Below are 17,970 nucleotides of genomic sequence, written 5' to 3'. Positions count from 1 at the left end.
AGCAGTGGAACATGTTTCACATAAATCCCATAATCTTTAAGAGTTTGGGTCATCCAAAGTAATTGAGCACAACATGAACCAGCGGCAATGTATTCTGCTTCGGCGGTGGATAAGGATATCGAGTTTTGTTTCTTGGAAGACCAAGACACAAGAGATCTACCAAGAAATTGACAAGTACCCGAAGTGGACTTTCTATCAACCTTATCTCCGGCATAATCTGAGTCGGAATAGCCAACAAGATCAAAAAAAGACCTCTTAGGATACCAAATGCCAAAATTTGGTGTATGGATTAAATATCTCACTATCCTTTTCACAGCCTTAAGATGACATTCTTTAGGAGCAGCTTGATATCGTGCACACATGCACACACTTAGCATAATATCGGGACGTGAAGCACATAGGTATAACAATGAACCAATCATAAAGCGATAAACCTTTTGATCAACCGGTTCACCATCTTTGGTCAAACCATTATGTCCACTAGTAGGCATGGGTGTAGACATACCTTTGCATTCTTGCATACTGAACTTCTTGAATAAGTCCTTGGTGTACTTCATTTGAGAGACAAATGTACCTTCCTTAGTTTGCTTGATTTGCAAACCGAGAAAGAATTTGAGTTCACTCATCATAGACTTCTCAAACTTCTCTGACATTAGCTTTCCAAACTTTTCACTAAAGAGAGGGTTAGTTGAACCAAATATGATATCATCGACATAAATTTGGCATACAAATAGTTCTCCATTAACCCTTTTAGTAAAAAGAGTAGAATCAATTTTACCAATTTCAAAACCACTTGTAATAAGGCACTTGGTCAAGCATTTATACCATGCTCTAGGAGCTTGTTTAAGACCATAAAGAGCTTTGTGAAGTTTGTAAACATGATTTAGTTTCTTAGGATTGATAAAGCCGGGAGGTTGTTTGACATAAACTTCCTCCTCTATTTCACCATTTAGAAAAGCACTTTTAATGTCCATTTGGTACAAGGTGATATTATGGTGATTAGCATAGGCAAGTAAGATGCGAATGGACTCAAGTCTAGCAACGGGAGCATATGTCTCACCATAGTCCATACCTTCGACTTGTGTGTACCCTTGGGCGACGAGACGTGCTTTGTTGCGAACCACTTGTCCATCTTCATCTTGCTTGTTGCGAAACACCCATTTGGTACCAATGATGTTGTGGTTGTTGTCGGGCTTCTCAACCAATGTCCAAACTTGGTTTCTCTCAAAATTGTTTAGCTCTTCATGCATAGCGTTTATCCAATCCGGATCTTCCAATGCTTCTTCAACCTTCATAGGTTCAATGCTAGAGATGAATGAATAGTTTTCACAAAAGTTAGCTAAACGAGTTTTTGAGCGAGTGATTCTCCCGGTTTGTATATCATTGAGGATTTGCTCAACGGGATGATCTTTGGCAATTCTTGCTCGAACTCGTGAGAGCTTTTGCTTGGGTCTTCGTTGAGCATCTTCTTCATCTTGTTCTTCTTCTTGGCCTTCTTCATTGTTGACGTCGTCGTTCTCTTGTCATGGTGGAGAAAGAGGTTGTTGATGTTCGTCTTGATGCATTTCCTTGTCTTCTTCATCTTGGTGTGTCCCACTTGTGGATGCTTCCGTGTCGATTCTTGGTTCACCTTGTCATGAAGTAGAAGCTTCCACTTGGACGGATGAAGTACTCTCCTTCACCTCCGTTGGACGAATTTTGCCAATGGACAAGTCTTGGATTGCTTCTGAAGGGTCTTTGTCTCCTACATCAATTGGCAATTGCTCTACTTGCGAGCCATTAGATTCATCAAACTTCACATCTACCGTCTCTTCAACCTTTCGGGTGAAATTGTTGTAGACACGGTAAGTGTGAGAGTTTGAGCCATAACCAAGTAGGAAACCTTCATGAGATTTGGGAGCAAACTTTGAACAACGATGCTTATCAAGAATGTAGCACTTTGAGCCGAATACTCGAAAGTATCCAACTTGGGGTTTGTTACCGGTGAGGAGCTCGTATGCCGTCTTGTCGAGTAGCTTGTGAAGATACAAGCGATTTGTTGCGTGACAAGCTGTCTCAACCGCTTCTGCCCAAAAGTGCTTCGGCGTCTTGTATTCATCAAGCATCGTTCTTGCCATTTCGATGAGCGTCCGGTTCTTCCTCTCAACAACTCCATTTTGTTGAGGTGTGTACGTAGCCGAGAACTCGTGTGAAATCCCTTCTTCGTCAAGAAAGGTGTCCACATTTGCGTTCTTGAACTCCGTTCCGTTGTCACTCCGAACCTTCTTGATCTTCACGTCAAACTGATTTTGGGCCTTCCTAGCGAAGTTTCTGAAGATCTTCTGGACCTGCGACTTGTCATTAAGAAAGAACACCCACGTAAATCTTGAAAAATCATCAACTATAACTAGACCAAAAGAATTTCCACCGAGACTCTTGTAGGCGTTGGGACCAAAAAGATCCATATGAAGTAGCTCGAGTGGCCTCCTTGTGGTCATGATGTTCTTCACGGGATGTCTTCCTCCAACCTGTTTACCTGCTTGACAAGCACTGCAAAGTCTATCCTTATCAAATATGACATTGTTAACTCCAAGGATATGATTTCCTTTAATAAGCTTGTCAAGGTTTCTCATGCCAACGTGACCTAGTCATCTATGCCACAACCAACCTTTTGAGGATTTAGCAATAAAGCAAGTTTTAGGTTGTGCCTTTTTAGAGAAATCGACAATGTAAAGATCACCTCTACGCATACCGGTAAAGACCATTTTATGATTGTCTCGACGAAATACTTGGCAATCTACCTCAGTAAATAGGACATTCAAACCGAAATCAGCAAGTCTAGATACTGAAAGTAAGTTGTAGCTGAGAGATTCAACGAGCATGACATTTTGAATGGAACTATCATGTGAGATGGCCACCTTACCAAGGCCAACCACTTTACCCTTTGAATTATCACCAAAGGTGACATATTTTCGAGGGCCGTCATTTTCAGCAAGCTCACGAAACATATCTTCATCTCCGGTCATATGATCAGTACATCCACTATCAAGAACCCATTCCTTTCCTCCTGATTCATATCCCCGAAGATTTGCCATAAGACCAAAATGTCTCATTGCATCATCAAGATCGAAGTCACTATCATCATCATCATCATAGTATCCATGTTCATCATGATCTTGTGACTCATCATTTCCTAGAGAGGGTAATTCATTAGATAAATGATCATCAAAGTGGTCACTTTTATGAATTCTTATAGCTTCGAATATGATATCACTAATGATTCCAACATCTCCTTTAGCATGCTTAAGATTGGTAAGTTCAAATAGACAATTACCAAAACTAGGATCACTAGAGTTCATCTTACTCAAGGCAATAGATTTATGGAGAATTTCATCCAAAGTTTTCAAGGAATGATCGGGAAATCGTTCCTCAAGAAATTTCCATATAGTATAGGCACAATTAAGAGTAGGAAAACTAGCAATCAAATTTTTGGGCAATCCTCTAATAATGAGCTCAATAGTTCTAAGATTGCGAATCATGTCAATATCTTCATCTAGGGTAGGATGCAAAGGATCAATATGAGGTGCACAAGGACTAGCAATATACTTGTTCAAATGATATTGATTGAAGATTACAAGCATCTCATTTTTCCACTCGTGAAAATACTCTCCATCAAGAATAGGCACTCTATGTCTAATACTCCCTAAGGTAGACACATCCATCTTCCTCCAATGGTGATTAAACCAAGGCAATGGAGACCAAAGCTCTGATACCACTTGTAGGATCTAGAAGTAGATGTGTGTGACGCCCGGATAATTAAGCTACAGTAAACCTCTATTAACGATGCCATGTCACCACGATTACTATTGTTAACCTCACGATGCATCAGCTCCCGAAGTGATCATGTTCAAAATCGGGCAAACAATAAAAGTTGTTCAAATCAGAAACTAATTTGTTCATTAAATAACAAATATTCCAGAGACAATTCTAAAATTGAAACCAACATTATTGGAATTGGGTAAGTGACTCAAACATCCTCAAACAGTGACTAAAGACAATATTTATCGACCTATTATTTAATCTAAGTCAAATATGAAATTATGTTTTGTCCAAACTAGTTTTTGGTGCTAGGGTATACTGCACTGCTAATTATGAGCTAGGTCCCTTTTTTGTAAAAGTCCTTTTGTGGCCTAACTATTTGCAAAACAGAACATGAGAGAAAATAAAATAAAGAAAAAGAAAAAGGAAACAAGTATAAACAAAAAAACGGGCAAAGGGACCCGGGGCCTGCTAGGCCTTGGCCCAACTGGCCGGCCCAACCGCACCTCTCCTGGCCTATATGGCCTCTCCCCTGTGACCTAACACCCGATCCACCCCACTCGCAGCCACTCATCCCCACGTCGTTCTCCCCCTCCCCCGATCCAGAATTGGATCGAGGCGCTCGACGCCGCCGCCGCTCGGAGGCGCCCCACCCCGCGCCCCGCCGCGCCTCCGTCCTCCCCCGCATCCGTCGCGCCAGAGCCTTTCTCCCTCCCCCCCCCCCCCCCCCCCCGCCGGGTCCACGAAGAAGTAACCTTGGCTATTCCACCCACGAAGGGTCCACGAAGAAGTAACCTTGGCTATTCCACCATGGCCATCGTCCACGAAGGACTTGCCTCACTAGCGGTAGATCTTCACGAAGTAGGCGATCTCCTTGCCCTTACAAACTCCTTGGTTCAATTCCATAATCTTGTCGGAGGCTCCCAAGTAACACCTAGCCAATCTAGGAGACACCACTCTCCAAGAAGTAACAAATGGTGTGTTGATGATGAACTCCTTGCTCTTGTGCTTCAAATGATAGTCTCCCCAACACTCAACTCTCTCTCATAGGATTTGGATTTTGTGGAAAGAAGATTTGAGTGAAAAGCAACTTGGGGAAGGCTAGAGATCAAGATTCATATGGTAGGAATGGAATATCTTGGTCTCAACACATGAGTAGGTGGTTCTCTCTCAGAACATATGAGTTGGAATTGTGTATGTGTTCTGATGGCTCTCTCCACGAATGAAGAGGAGGTGGAGGGGTATATATAGCCTCCACACAAAATCCAACCGTTACACACAGTTTTCCAATCTTGGTGGGACCGAATCAACAAACTCGGTCGGACCGAAAAGGTAAACCTAGTGACCGTTAGAGATTTTCGGTGGGACTGACATGCAACTCGGTAGGACCGATATGGTTAGGGTTTGGGCATAACGTAATCTCGGTGAGACCGATTACACAAACTCGGTGAGACCGATTTTGGTAATTAGCTAACCAGAGAGTTGGTTAGGCAAACTCGGTGGGACCGATTTGCTCTTTCGGTGAGACCAAAAAGTTACAAAAGGGAAACACAGAGTTTACATTGCAATCTCGGTGGGACCGATTCGCTCTTTCGGTGAGACCGAAAAGTTACGAAAGGGAAACAGAAAGTTTGCAATCCCATCTCGGTGAGACCGAGATCCCTATCGGTAGAACCGAATTGCTAGGGTTTGGCAGTGGCTTATGACAAGTGAAACTCGGTGGCGCCGGATAGGAATAATTGGTAGGTCCGAGTTTGGCTTTGGGTTTAGGTCATATGTGGAAGTGGGAAAGTAGCTGAGGATTTTGGAGCATATCATTAAGCACATGAAGCAAGAGGCTCATTAAGCAACACCTCATCCCTCCTTGATAGTATTGGCTTTTCCTATGGACTCAATGTGATCTTGGATCACTAAAATGTAAAATGAAGAGTCTTGAGCTTGAAGCTTTAGCCAATCCTTTGTCCTTAGCATCTTGAAGGAGTTCCCACAACCTTTAGTCCATGCTACTCCATTGTTGAACTTATCTGAAACATGCTAGATAGAAATGTTAGTCCAACAAGAGATATGTTGTCATCAATTATCAAAACCACCTAGGGAGCACTTGTGCTTTCAGCTACGCTACCAGTTCAGTCTAACTAAATCTGGTCAATTACACAAATATGTAAAATATGGCAAAAGGAGCACATACCTTCAGATATTTGCCAGCCAGCTTCAGCCACTAATCTCACCAAGACTGGTCATCATGTGCACGTGCAGCATTTTTCTATATAACAAAAAGTTTTAGAAGACCATGAGATTAGGCATTTCAACCAATTCACTTAGAAACACAGTGAGTTTGCAGCTAATATAGCTTGATGGATTTGTGCAGCCAGTATCGATGGCATGACTTGTACTATGCAAAATAACCAAAAAACATCTAATTATGCCTTTCTTTAGAAAAGGAGGATGACCCCCAGCCTGCATTGGGAGATGCATGCAACCACTTTATTAACTATTCACAAAGAACTTACAGAGTAATATATCAATATGTCTGAAGCCGCCATCTTGGCAACATTCATCGCTACTTCTATCCATTGATGAAGAGGTGCCGAAAGTATGGGCCGAATACCTAAACCTCTCACCTAAGCCTAACATCTAAAGCTGGAGGCCCCAACCAAGCCACATACCAGGTCGGGCAGAAAACGGTCCGACGCACTCATAGGTCGTCGCCGCCGTCTTCCATCGATCCATCTTCAGAGGTGATACTGACGCATCGACCTTGCCAGACCTGCTGTTGACGCCAACACGGCGCCAGACAAAACCTCCTCCCTACACGCGTCCATCATCACACATCCGTCGCCGAGGCCCTGCCGCGCCATGCCACCGAGACTCCACATCGTCGATGTGTCAAACGCCGCTCCACCGCAGATGCCGTCCACTGGTCCCTCGAGCCTATGCATACCTCCAAGATTGACGTGCCCAAGAGGGATACGGCACAAGAGCGTTGACATCATCCAATCGACCGATCTAGGGTTTTCTTCGGAGGTGGCGGATAGGGGTCTAGAGCTTCTCCACTACGATGCCTTCAAGAAAGGGACGGCGCAGAAAACGCCGCCATCGTCGGTTTTGGCAACGAGCGAAGATTAGGGTTTTCACCCGGATCCACTCGAGGAACCTCCATCCAGCCTTGTGTGCACGGGATCACCATCACCGCCGCCGCGCATGGAGCAGGCCGCACAGGCCAGATCAGATCTGACTGGAGGCCAAACCACACTATAGTCGTTCCATCCACCAGGCCCTCCATGCCGCCGCCAATTCGAGATCCGACTGGCAGTAGAGCCGCCCACCGCCTTTGTGAGGTAGGACCGGCCGTCGTGCCGCAAGACCCGACCAGTCGCGCCTCCACACGTTGGGGGCCCCACCCCACCCCAAGCCGCGGGAGAGAAGGAGACCCCCGCCACTGCCATCTGCCCCCAGGCTTAGCCGGCGGCGTCACGCGACGGCAATGGGAGGAGAGGAGGGAGTAGATCGGGGCTCGGTGGCGGCTAGGGTCGCTGCCTGCCCGAGTCGCCCGATGCGAGAGCGACGCGGGGGAGGGGGGAGATGTTTTGGTCATCTAATTATGCCTAGTCAAGATCCAACTCATATGTAAAGATTCAGCTTGAATTCTCAAATGAGAAGACGAGTGTGAATTATGGGCAGATGAACCATGCAAGATCACGGTACACTAAAGAAACTTAATCCGATCGAAATAATTAAAAGCAACTCAAACCCTGTATGGAGGAAACTAAAAAGGAAATATGAGGGAAATAAGTGAACATAGAGATTTGGAGAGCTTAGTTCTAAAATCTTGCGAGATAATTTATAAAGACACAATAATCTATGTCAGTGCAATCCTGCTCAAAAAATAAAAAAATTGCAACTATTCATGTGAAAATAGAAGTTTTGAAAACTGTAAAACCATAGGACAAACAAACTGTACCAAGACTAAGCCAATTAACTATTTTTCATCATCATCACTCCAAAAGCCTCGGTTCTTTCCACTTTCCTTAGTTCTTCTGAATTTATGATCAACGCATAGATGATCATAATTTGGTGCACATGATAATGACATTCTACCATGATATAATAAAAATAATACCCCAACATGAAACTAACCTTATCGTGGTCATGTCACTTGTCCACTAGTTGTAGCCTCATTCTTTTCCTGTAGCTAAAATCCTGGCCTCCAAGTCCACTACACGCTTGCACCATAGCACCATCCACAAGCTATCGTGCTCCTTCCATTGCGAGGAAACATGAGAAAATATAAGGAATGAACTAAGGGAAGTTTAGTTCAACATCCTCTTTCTAACCTTTTCAAAAGAAAACATCCTCTTCCTAATGCAATCAGTAGCCTCAAAAGAGGACCAGCCTATAACAGGAATAACTATGAATGCATAAAAACAAATCCCCTCTATCAATAAATAGTTTGTCTATTTATCATGGTAGTTCTGCAAACTGAAGTAAGCCCCTCTACAATAAAACTAAGCATTAATAGTTCAACTTGCAAAGTGAAGATGACTGAAGATGTTGACCCATCAACCTAATCCATCACCAGGCTAGAATATTAATTACCAATAATCATGAACTAAATAGATTTGGTAACATCATAATTTTCTTAACTCTATCTGAACACTAAAAATATTGTAGGAATAACTCATGTGCTCTTTGTATCGCTAGATATATTCGTTGTAAATAAAATCCAACCCAAAAGAAACGGAAGCTCTAGGCCCATCATTCTGACTTATAAAGCAAGGCTGGCGTAAACAACCATGACATTTAGGCTAAGCATTCATAAAAATGGTGTACAATACTGAAGGTCTTGACATTCAGCATAAATAACAGCGTCGATTGAAGGTGTAGTGATGACAAGTACGCAAGGAAGACATCATTTAGGTACAGTGATGACAAGCATGAGTAGTCACTATATGTGCTAATCTAGACTGCAAATTTACAACTATTACATGAGAAGATAATAACTGGTAAAAAATGTTAGGCCACAAAAGAAGGCTCCTGCCACGTTCACATGAACAATCTGGCAACACCAAATCCCAGCAATTTCATTAACTATTCAAAGGTTGCATTCAGATAAGCAACTCGACCAAATAGAATTCCATACCCATTAATTCAGCCTCGGGAAAAAATGTTAGATCACGGAAAGTTCCAGAACAATTTTAGCTGAGTAATCATCATCATTATTTTGTGAGCCTAGCCTTAGCCTAACCTAGCTTGAGCTTCTGGTTTTGCAATGCAGTATATAAAAAATAACCAAGATGATAGATCCTAGTATCCAGAGCCATTATTTACTGAAGTGAAGGTATGACTGAATGATTCAGTTTCAGAGGAATTATTTCTAGAGCCCCAAGATAGTTACCACAACGGGTTCTATTCTACGCTAGGGAACTATGAATGATCCAGTAATTTACTGTATTCTTGTTAGTCTCTTAGTATTGTTTGATCCTCGATAAAAACAAAGTTCCCTTCAAAATCCATCCAAAACAGAATTTACCAACACCCAGATTTCTATGGATGCAAGTGCGGAAACCTTACAGCCTTGTGCGTCACACATTCTTGAATAATTTGAAATCGTCAACTGTAGAAAACAAGAGGAATGTGGTAAGCAGGCCTACTTATTAGTGAAGATGTCCATCATCTAGCTTTGCTCTGCAATATATATGGTTTAGGGATTCTGAAATGGAACTGAAACAAAACGTAGTGAAAACTTACTTGATGGTAAACGGATAACGACATCGTGACTGTACATATTGTTCGTAGGATCCATGCAACAATCTGATTTGGAATATATCATCAGGAATTGTTTTTTCAGACCAAGGACAAACTATGAAGGGGAATGCTTGTGCAAATTATAAGTTGTCAAGCAGATCAAGATAGAAGGTGCAGTCAAGTGCAGTTGAGATTCAAAGTCGTATTCAGCAATGTGACGACAGAAGCAAAACAAAGCCGTTTCGTCGTACCTGAGGTTGCCTGCACAATGAAAGAACTGTAATGGATTATCAACTTCTGAACCTAGATAAAATATTGTTCACCAATCACTTGTTTAGAGTTTGGATCCTTTCCAATGTAGACATTAATAATAATGTTCTACGATCCTGTGCATATAGAATAATAATTTTCTTCCATCCTGTGCATATGGTTTAGTAGTCAGCATGTTGGTTTCTAGTCACACTGAACATATAGAAACGCATCACCATGCTGATTCCTTTGGAGTTGTTGCCTCTGCAGCTTTGTGTGCTCCCTTTCAATGGTTCAACATGGATAGGATTTAAACAAATGTCAGTGTTAAATCTAGCAAAAAACTGAAACAAAATAAGATCATATATGGATGACACGGAGAGCAGTGAGAGACTGAAATAGAGAGGGCTAGCTATATAGAGAGGTCCATTAGGGGAACTCATCGAACATTTGGTGGGCATCGGCATGCTGCCACGATGTTGGAGGGCAGAGGCTACGCAATGCGTCTCACCGTAGAGGAGTTCCGCATCCTCGGTTGTGCGAGGAACGACAGCAGCGGCATCTGCGTCGCTGACCACGAGAAGGAACGACCGCTGGGGCATATGTGCCTGACGCGAGGTCGAGGAACATAGGCCAGGAATCGAATGCCCCGTCGGAGAAATCCATCTTCGTGGCCGAGCCCGCTGTGTCTCAAGCTCGCCGCAGCTTGAGGGAGGAGATGGACCTTGCCGCCGCTGCCGCCGACGCAGGCGGCGTGCGGCGCGGCGCGGCGTGGGAGGAGCAGGAGGTGCGGCGAGGCGCGATGGGAGGAGGGGGTGTGCGGGTGGGCGTGCGTGCGTGGGTTGTGGCAGTTTTTTTTTGGAACGGCGGGCTTAGCGATGCATGGATTAGTGGTGGCTTAATGCGTGGCTTGTAGTGTTAAACATGGAAGGATTATGGATAATTAGATTTGATAGATGAATGAATTAGATTGTTTGGATCTGTCCTTCTTTTTCTTTTATAATGATAGCAGATTCGGTGATGGGTCCCGCGCTTTAAAGCGCAGCTCAACGACCACGCCGTAGCGGAACGGATAAACACGGATGGATCAGATATTTTTCTGAGCCTACCCGTCCCGTTGCTCTCACGGACGCATTAATACCAGCCACCCTTTTTCGAAAATGCCAGCGGGACAAGCACCATCAGTGTGATTTTTATGCACAACCAGGTGGGCAAACAACATTACTGAAGCACTATTGATCAGCTGTCAACTACAGTAGTTATGTGTAGTCGCTACAATAGCTGTGATGTTATTAGTGATTGGCAAATTCAGATTTATCAGGAGAGACACCACAGCTTTATCTGGAAACAACTATTTACAATCAGGAGGAACAAGCGAGGAAGTTCAGACACAAGTCACGCTCTAGAAAATCCTCGATTATTATAGTTTTACACATGGTCTGAAAAAAGTCCTAGGCGTTGGGCACAAGCGGCCTCTTACAGAGGTGCGACGTTGTCCCGTCGTACAACAGTTCTTGCACGTAACAGGCTTGCGAGGTTGTTTCGGCACAGGCAGATTGTCCTCTTATGCCCTGGGAGCTTGCATATACTGCACAACCTTGTGCGCTTACTCAAGCCTTCGTATGACACTTTCTCTCTGCTCGAGCACGGCCGGCCAACACCACGCTTCTTGCTTGGAGCAGACAAACCAGCGAGGGCATCCCAATTGCCAAACGCGGTCATGCTGTTCTCATTGTCACCCATATGTGCATCAATGTTTATGATTGCCCCTACTGAGCTATTGTTCTTTCGACTTGATTCAGCAGCTATCCTATCCTCAATTCCTAGACCATCGTCTTTTCCGCCAGCGGAGATACCTCTACGATTAAGTCTTTGATCCTCCCAAATACAAGCTCGTAGACAGAGATTGATGAGTCTCCAATCCTCAACAATTCCATGGCGTGCAGGTACAGAGTTGAGCTCCGACAGGTAAAAGATTGATTCGCAGCCTGATCCTTTTGAAAGTGAGCTATGTGTTGTGGCAAGATGTCTCTAGCATCTTTCGTCCACCTTTTTAGGATGTGCCGCTTGGGTATCTCCGGTACACCAACGTGGTTAATCACCTGCGCACACGAGCAAAAATCGCTAAGCACCACGGGTGATAGCAAACAATAGATAGAACAGCCCCTGCATAATGTCGTGTCAGAAAGTAACCTTCAAAGCATGGCAGCAAAGCATTCCCATGTGGGCAAACTGCCCGCATTCAGATTCAAACCAGCCAGCTTCATCTGATATGGTCACCTCGTATTCGACCTTACTCCACTTCTCTCGTTTTAAGGCATCGTTGTGCCTTGCGATATTTTTCTTTTTCTTTTCAATCTCCTCGACATGGTATGATCCACCTTCAAACAGATTCTCACCAAATTGTTCAAACATCTTTCTTGTGTAAACTTTACTCACGTGCCTTTCGATAGCAACGTTTGTCCTCATCACAGCACTACTCTGAGTAGCACCAAAAAAGAGATAATTTGTTAATTCTGTTGGCTGATATATACAAAAACCAGAGCAACAAATATGAAAGACAATGTACATAAATTCGGCTTACAATCCTTGTCCTGTTTTCTTGGTAGCTTTCATCTGATTCCCGGTCGAATTGTAGCCTCATGTACTGACGGGCGAACACATGCATTGGGCTTGATGCCCATTTGCGACGTATCTCGAACTGGTTTGTCATGTAATTGTGGGACTTCAAATTGTATTTTTGAACAAGTATACCCAGGCAGCCTCAAATCCTTCAACACTGGTCATGTGATTCACCGCTTTGTGAAATTTAGCCCTAAACTCGCTCTTGTTGGTGTATAGTGAGCCAAGATTCTCTTTTGCTTTCTTAAGAACATGGACATGCAAATTAATCCTTCAGCATTCCACTATAATTTATTTCCTTCAGTGCTAGCTATATCATTACCCTGTTCCTGTCTAGATAAACAAATATGCTTAAAGTTGGAAACTCTGAATCATCTGCATTTATTTGCTGCTTATTCATCAGTATATGGCAGATTAGTCATGGAAAAATTAATAAAAGAGGGAGATATTATACATCAGCATATGAGTTGATTTAATAACGAGACACCAGCTCAATCTTACTTGGAATCAAAGTTCACCACTAACAGAATAGCACTTAAGTTTATTTTAAATTTTACTGCATGAGATTAATGATAGAGATTAATCCTTTTGCCAACTCTAATGATAGAGATTAATCGTTTAAAATTAAGACGAGCATGTGCGGGTCATTCACTTGCATTAACTTTTGGATTAACAATGTAGAGTTCTGTACTTCTGTTGTGTTACCGGGCTCAGGATGGCCAACAAATAAAAATGACCAGCTGCCTGCTAAGGTATTGTTTCACTTACAAGTCATACTCTCAAATTCAAGTTTATTTCTCATACAAAATCGTTCCTTTCTTTTTTCAGGACTTGGATAGCCAATCAAGTCATGCAAAAGACTACAAGAGAAACACTTTTGAATACCTCTATATAAACTTTGCTTCTGAGGATTGCTCTACAAAACAATTACCTTCAGATGTAATAGTTCCCTTTGAGATGTAGTAATTCACCTTACTATTCCTTTTGATGTTAGATGTGGAACTGTTCTGCCGTCAAGAAAGATATTGATTAGTTGCTGGTAAGTTTTTCACGGTTTAGCTTTCCAGTTAAATGTGGACTTGGGCACTAAATTTGAAAGGATTTTTCGCCAATTTGTGATTTCACCTACACTTGTGTGATTAAAAAGCAGAGAAGATGTATAGATGAAGCTGGATAGCTCGTATACTTCCAATTTCAGTACGTGCATATGTCAATACATGGATAAGTGAGAGCTGGTTAGCTAGTACGGAGTAGATAGAAGCAAGCAACTAGAATCACCTTTGCCTGTTGAGATGCATCGAGCTCACGCCTTCTTCAAGTGTGACCCAACAACCCCCCGCTGCATCTCGCCACCAGCCACGGCCGCGCCCGCCGACTGGGTGTACGCGCTGTGGTTCCACCTTCTACGAGGGAGCGGGTCGGCCACAGCCTTGGACGCGCCCGAGGCGGGCGGAGCTAGCCGCGACGGCCCCCGTCTTACCCACCGGCCAAGGATACAGCCCCGCGTGGCGCAGCGCGGCTGAAGCGGGCGAAGCTAGCTTGCACGGACCCCATCTTGCCTCCAGTCAAGGGCTCAAGGCCACTGCCCCACGCGGCGCAGCACGCCGGACGCGGGGGGCGCTAGCTGCGATGGGTCACGGCCCCTGGCGGGCAGCGCTAGCCGCGACAGCTCCCGTCTGGCCGCCAGCTACGGTGCCGAGCGGCGGACCTCACCTCGTCCTCGTCGGAATCCTCACCGCGTGTGTCTACGACTCAGGCTGCCGACGGATTGTGCCGGCGCCCGGCGGCCGGGTGCCGTATTGTGACGGTGTCATGGGGAGGAGCGTCCGTAGTCATGCCCCGGGGATGTAGCCATATCGGTGAACCTCGTTAACAAATCTCGGTGTCGTGCCTCGTGTGATTGCTTGGTCCTCGATAGATCGACGGAGTGCCTCGGATTATTCAACAAGTGGTATCAGAGTAAGGTTTGATTTAAAGTTATGACTGGTGATCTAGAGGAGGCCGAACCGTGAGTTGATTTCGTTCGTCACGAAACGGTGTTCGTGGGCATCAACAGAATCGGAGGCGGCAGAATAGCAATCTGAGCTACAACGGTTCTTAGCAGGATCGAAGTCGCGGGTGGCGCGGCTGGTCAGATCGGAAGAGATGGCTACAGCGCATTAGTGGATGCAGCAGACGTGTGGCGACGGCAGTGCGGAATTGCAAGGCAGGAGATCCGATCGAGGGTATCAGATACGTGCAGCGGCAACGGCGGCTTCGGAACGTGTGTCAGCAGGAGATGTGTGGCCATCGAGCGAGCAATACGCGTATTGCAGGGCATGCGGCCTGGCTAGAGGCCCAAGCATGGAACGGAATCACGCCCCAAGGCGTAGGGCAGTGGCGGCCAATGTTCTTTGGCGCGTGGAACAAGCTGGCGCGTGAGGCCTAGACTTGTGGCTTGCAAGCGAGCTTGATGGGACGTCTAAGGTGCTGGAACGCACAGGAAGCCAAGGCATGGTCAAGAGGGCTACGTGAGATTTGTTTGGAGAAAGAAAAGGAAGCTACGTAACAGATTGATACTAACCATCGGAAGAAAGAGATAGGGAAGGCCAATGGTTCTACAGCCTACATGAGCACGTGGTGGACTTTGGAGTCTTCATGGCTAGGTGCAACGGGATGGTTTACATGGCAGAGTTTGGCTTTATTTCTTTGTACACGGGTTGTGTACGGGGATGGTGGCGTGAGGGACTGTTATGCGCGTGGCAAGATTGGCGACGTGTGTATATGGCTCGGAGGAGTCTGGAGCGTGTCGTGACAGGATCATGTAAACACAGGGCGTCAAGCAATGCACGCAGTGCGGATGGACACGGCGCAGGGTGGAGCATGGTTGCAGTTGGATAATTTTGGCTGGGTCGGACTGGACAGTCTGATGGATCGACATGGATGTTGGTCAAAGCAGAAGACAGCGGTGATTTCAGCGACGACGACATAGGAGCGTGATGCTGATGGTGGCTGGCTTCTGGGGCATGGAAACACGTTGTGTGGGCCTGAGGGCTTGTGCGGCTTCAACAGACTATGGCGCGGGGTTGATTCAAGATGGTGCACACATGAGGGAGCTTGAAGTCGACAGGGCGCGGGGTAGCATGGTGCAACTACATGGAGTCATGTTGAAGGTGGAGCTGAGGTTTGGTGGAAGACTTCACTCTGTGCTGATGGAGGGGCTACGGCGTAAGTCGACAGAGAGTCGAAGCCTATTTCAGTGAGATAGCGAGAGACACGTGGATTGGATGAAGGAAATATGCCCTAGAGGCAATAATAAAGTTATTATTTGTTTCCTTATATCATGATAAATGTTTATTATTCATGCTGGAATTGTATTAACCGGAAACATAATACATGTGTGAATACATAGACAAACAGAATGTCACTAGTATGCCTCTACTTGACTAGCTCGTTAATCAAAGATGGTTATGTTTCCTAACCATGAACAATGAGTTGTTATTTGATTAACGGGATCACATCATTAAGTGAATGATCTGATTGACATGACCCATTCCATTAGCTTAGCACCCGATCGTTTAGTATGTTGCTATTGCTTTCTTCATGACTTATACATGTTCCTATAACTATGAGATTATGCAACTCCCGTTTACCGGAGGAACACTTTGGGTGCTACCAAACGTCACAACGTAACTGGGTGATTATAAAGGAGTACTACAGGTGTCTCCAAAGGTACATGTTGGGTTGGCGTATTTCGAGATTAGGTTTTGTCACTCCGATTGTCGGAGAGGTATCTCTGGGCCCTCTCGGTAATGCACATCACTAAGCCATGCAAGCATTGCGACTAATGAGTTAGTTGCGGGATGATGTATTACAGAACGAGTAAAGAGACTTGCCAACAACGAGATTGAACTAGGTATTGGAATACCGACGATCGAATCTCGGGCAAGTAACATACCGATGACAAAGGGAACGACGTATGTTGTTATGCGGTCTGACCGATAAAGATCTTCGTAGAATATGTAGGAACCAATATGGGCATCCAGGTCCCGCTATTGGTTATTGACCAGAGACGGGTCTCGGTCATGTCTACATTGTTCTCGAACCCGTAGGGTCCGCACGCTTAAGGTTACGATGACAGTTATATTATGAGTTTATGCATTTTGATGTACCGAAGATAGTTCGGAGTCCCGGATGTGATCACGGACATGACGAGGAGTCTCGAAATGGTCAAGACATAAAGATTGATATATTGGAAGCCTATGTTTGGATATCGGAAGTGTTCCGGGTGAAATCGGGATTTTACCGGAGTACCGGGAGATTACCGGAACCCCTCGGGAGCTATATGGGCCTTAGTGGGCCTTAGTGTAAAAGAGAAGGGGCAGCCCAAGATGGGCCGCGCGCCTCCCCCCCCCCCCTCCCCTAGTCCTATTAGGACAAGGAGAGGTGGCCGGCCCCCCTCTCTCTTTTCCCCCTCCGCGAATCCTATTCCAACTAGGATTGGGGGGGAGGGAATCCTACTCTCAGAGGGAGTAGGACTCTCCTGGCGCTCCCTCCTTGGCCGGCCAGCCTCCCCCCCTTTAGTCCTTTATATACAGAGGCAGGGACACCCCAGAGACACACAAGTTGATCCACGTGATCTATTCCTTAGCCGTGTGCGGTGGCCCCTTCCATCATAGTCCTCGATAATATTGTAGCGGAGTTTAGGTGAAGCCCTGCTGCAGTAGTACATCAAGATCGTCACCACGCCGTCGTGCTGATGGAACTCTTCCCCGACACTTTGCTGGATCGGAGTCCGGGGATCGTCATCGAGCTGAACGTGTGCTAGAACTCGGAGGTGCCGTAGTTTTGGTGCTTGATCGGTCGGATCGTGAAGACGTACGACTACATTAACCAAACGCTTCCGTTGTCGATCTACTAGGTATGTAGATCATACTCCCCCTCTCGTTGCTATGCATCACCATGATCTTGCGTGTGCGTAGGAATTTTTTTGAAATTACTGCGTTCCCCAACAGTGGCATCAGAGCCTAGGTTTTATATGTTGATGTTATATGCACGAGTAGAACACAAGTGAGTTGTTGGCGATATAAGTCATACTACCTACCAGCATGTCATACTTTGGTTCGGCGGTATTGTTGGACGAGACGACCCGGACCGACATTACGCGTACGCTTACGCGAGACCGGTTCTCCCGACGTGCTTTGCACATAGGTGGCTTGCGGGTGACAGTCTCTCCAACTTTAGTTGAACCGAGTGTGGCTACGCCCGGTCCTTGCGAAGGTTAAAACGGAGTCAAATTGACAAACTATCATTGTGGTTTTGATGCGTAGGTGAGATTGGTTCTTACTTAAGCCCGTAGCAGCCACGTAAAACTTGCAACAACAAAGTAGAGGACGTCTAACTTATTTTTGTAGGGCATGTTGTGATGTGATATGGTCAAGACATGATGCCGAATTTTATTGTATGAGATGATCATGTTTTGTAACCAAGTTATCGGCAACTGGCAGGAGCCATATGGTTGTCGCTTTATTGTATGAAATGAAATTGCGATGTAATGCTTTACTTTATCACTAAACG

The 17,970-nt window shown here is 45.1% G+C and overlaps 1 protein-coding gene and 1 long non-coding RNA gene across 14 annotated transcripts; both read right to left on the bottom strand.

Annotated features, from left to right (window-relative positions):
* Positions 1-4,577: 4,577 nt before the first annotated feature.
* On the bottom strand, positions 4,578-10,737 carry LOC125536947 (uncharacterized). Of its 4 annotated transcripts, none has more exons than XR_015618554.1 (4): positions 10,304-10,735; positions 7,936-10,075; positions 5,987-6,061; positions 4,578-5,822 (listed from the first exon to the last, which is right to left on the bottom strand). It is a non-coding gene; the product is annotated as an uncharacterized LOC125536947 (long non-coding RNA). The 4 variants fall into 4 exon arrangements; XR_015618553.1 differs by having other exon boundaries at positions 7,936-9,412; positions 9,547-10,732; XR_007295372.2 differs by having other exon boundaries at positions 4,578-5,832; positions 7,936-10,737.
* Positions 10,738-11,175: 438 nt separating this feature from the next.
* On the bottom strand, positions 11,176-14,315 carry LOC125536945 (protein FAR1-RELATED SEQUENCE 1-like). Of its 10 annotated transcripts, none has more exons than XM_048700237.2 (5): positions 13,693-14,315; positions 13,346-13,421; positions 12,377-12,747; positions 11,986-12,273; positions 11,176-11,894 (listed from the first exon to the last, which is right to left on the bottom strand). In XM_048700237.2, the coding sequence occupies exons 3-5, from the start codon at positions 12,503-12,505 to the stop codon at positions 11,616-11,618; spliced, it is 696 nt and encodes a 231-aa protein (XP_048556194.2). In that variant the 5' UTR covers positions 12,506-12,747; positions 13,346-13,421; positions 13,693-14,315; the 3' UTR covers positions 11,176-11,615. The 10 variants fall into 10 exon arrangements, with proteins under 10 accessions (XP_048556194.2, XP_048556195.2, XP_087402878.1 ...); XM_048700238.2 differs by having other exon boundaries at positions 12,377-12,743; XM_087546752.1 differs by having other exon boundaries at positions 13,386-13,421.
* Between the last annotated feature and the right edge of the window lie 3,655 nt (positions 14,316-17,970).

Source organism: Triticum urartu, chromosome 3A, assembly GCF_056163025.1.
Source record: "Triticum urartu cultivar PI428250 chromosome 3A, HENAU_Tu73, whole genome shotgun sequence".
Taxonomy (NCBI): Eukaryota; Viridiplantae; Streptophyta; class Magnoliopsida; order Poales; family Poaceae; genus Triticum; species Triticum urartu.
Note: the sequence above shows the minus strand (reverse complement) of the source record. Positions and strands in the feature narration are given on the sequence as shown.

Excerpts from the sequence above, each read along its gene's own strand:
- LOC125536945 (XM_048700235.2), bottom strand. The coding sequence starts at position 12,505 with ATGACAAACCAGTTCGAGATACGTCGCAAATGGGCATCAAGCCCAATG. Across the intron at positions 12,274-12,376 it reads AAGAAAACAGGACAAGGATT|AGTAGTGCTGTGATGAGGAC; the intron begins GTAAGCCGAATT and ends GGTGCTACTCAG. Across the intron at positions 11,895-11,985 it reads TTTGCTGCCATGCTTTGAAG|GTGATTAACCACGTTGGTGT; the intron begins GTTACTTTCTGA and ends TCGTGTGCGCAG.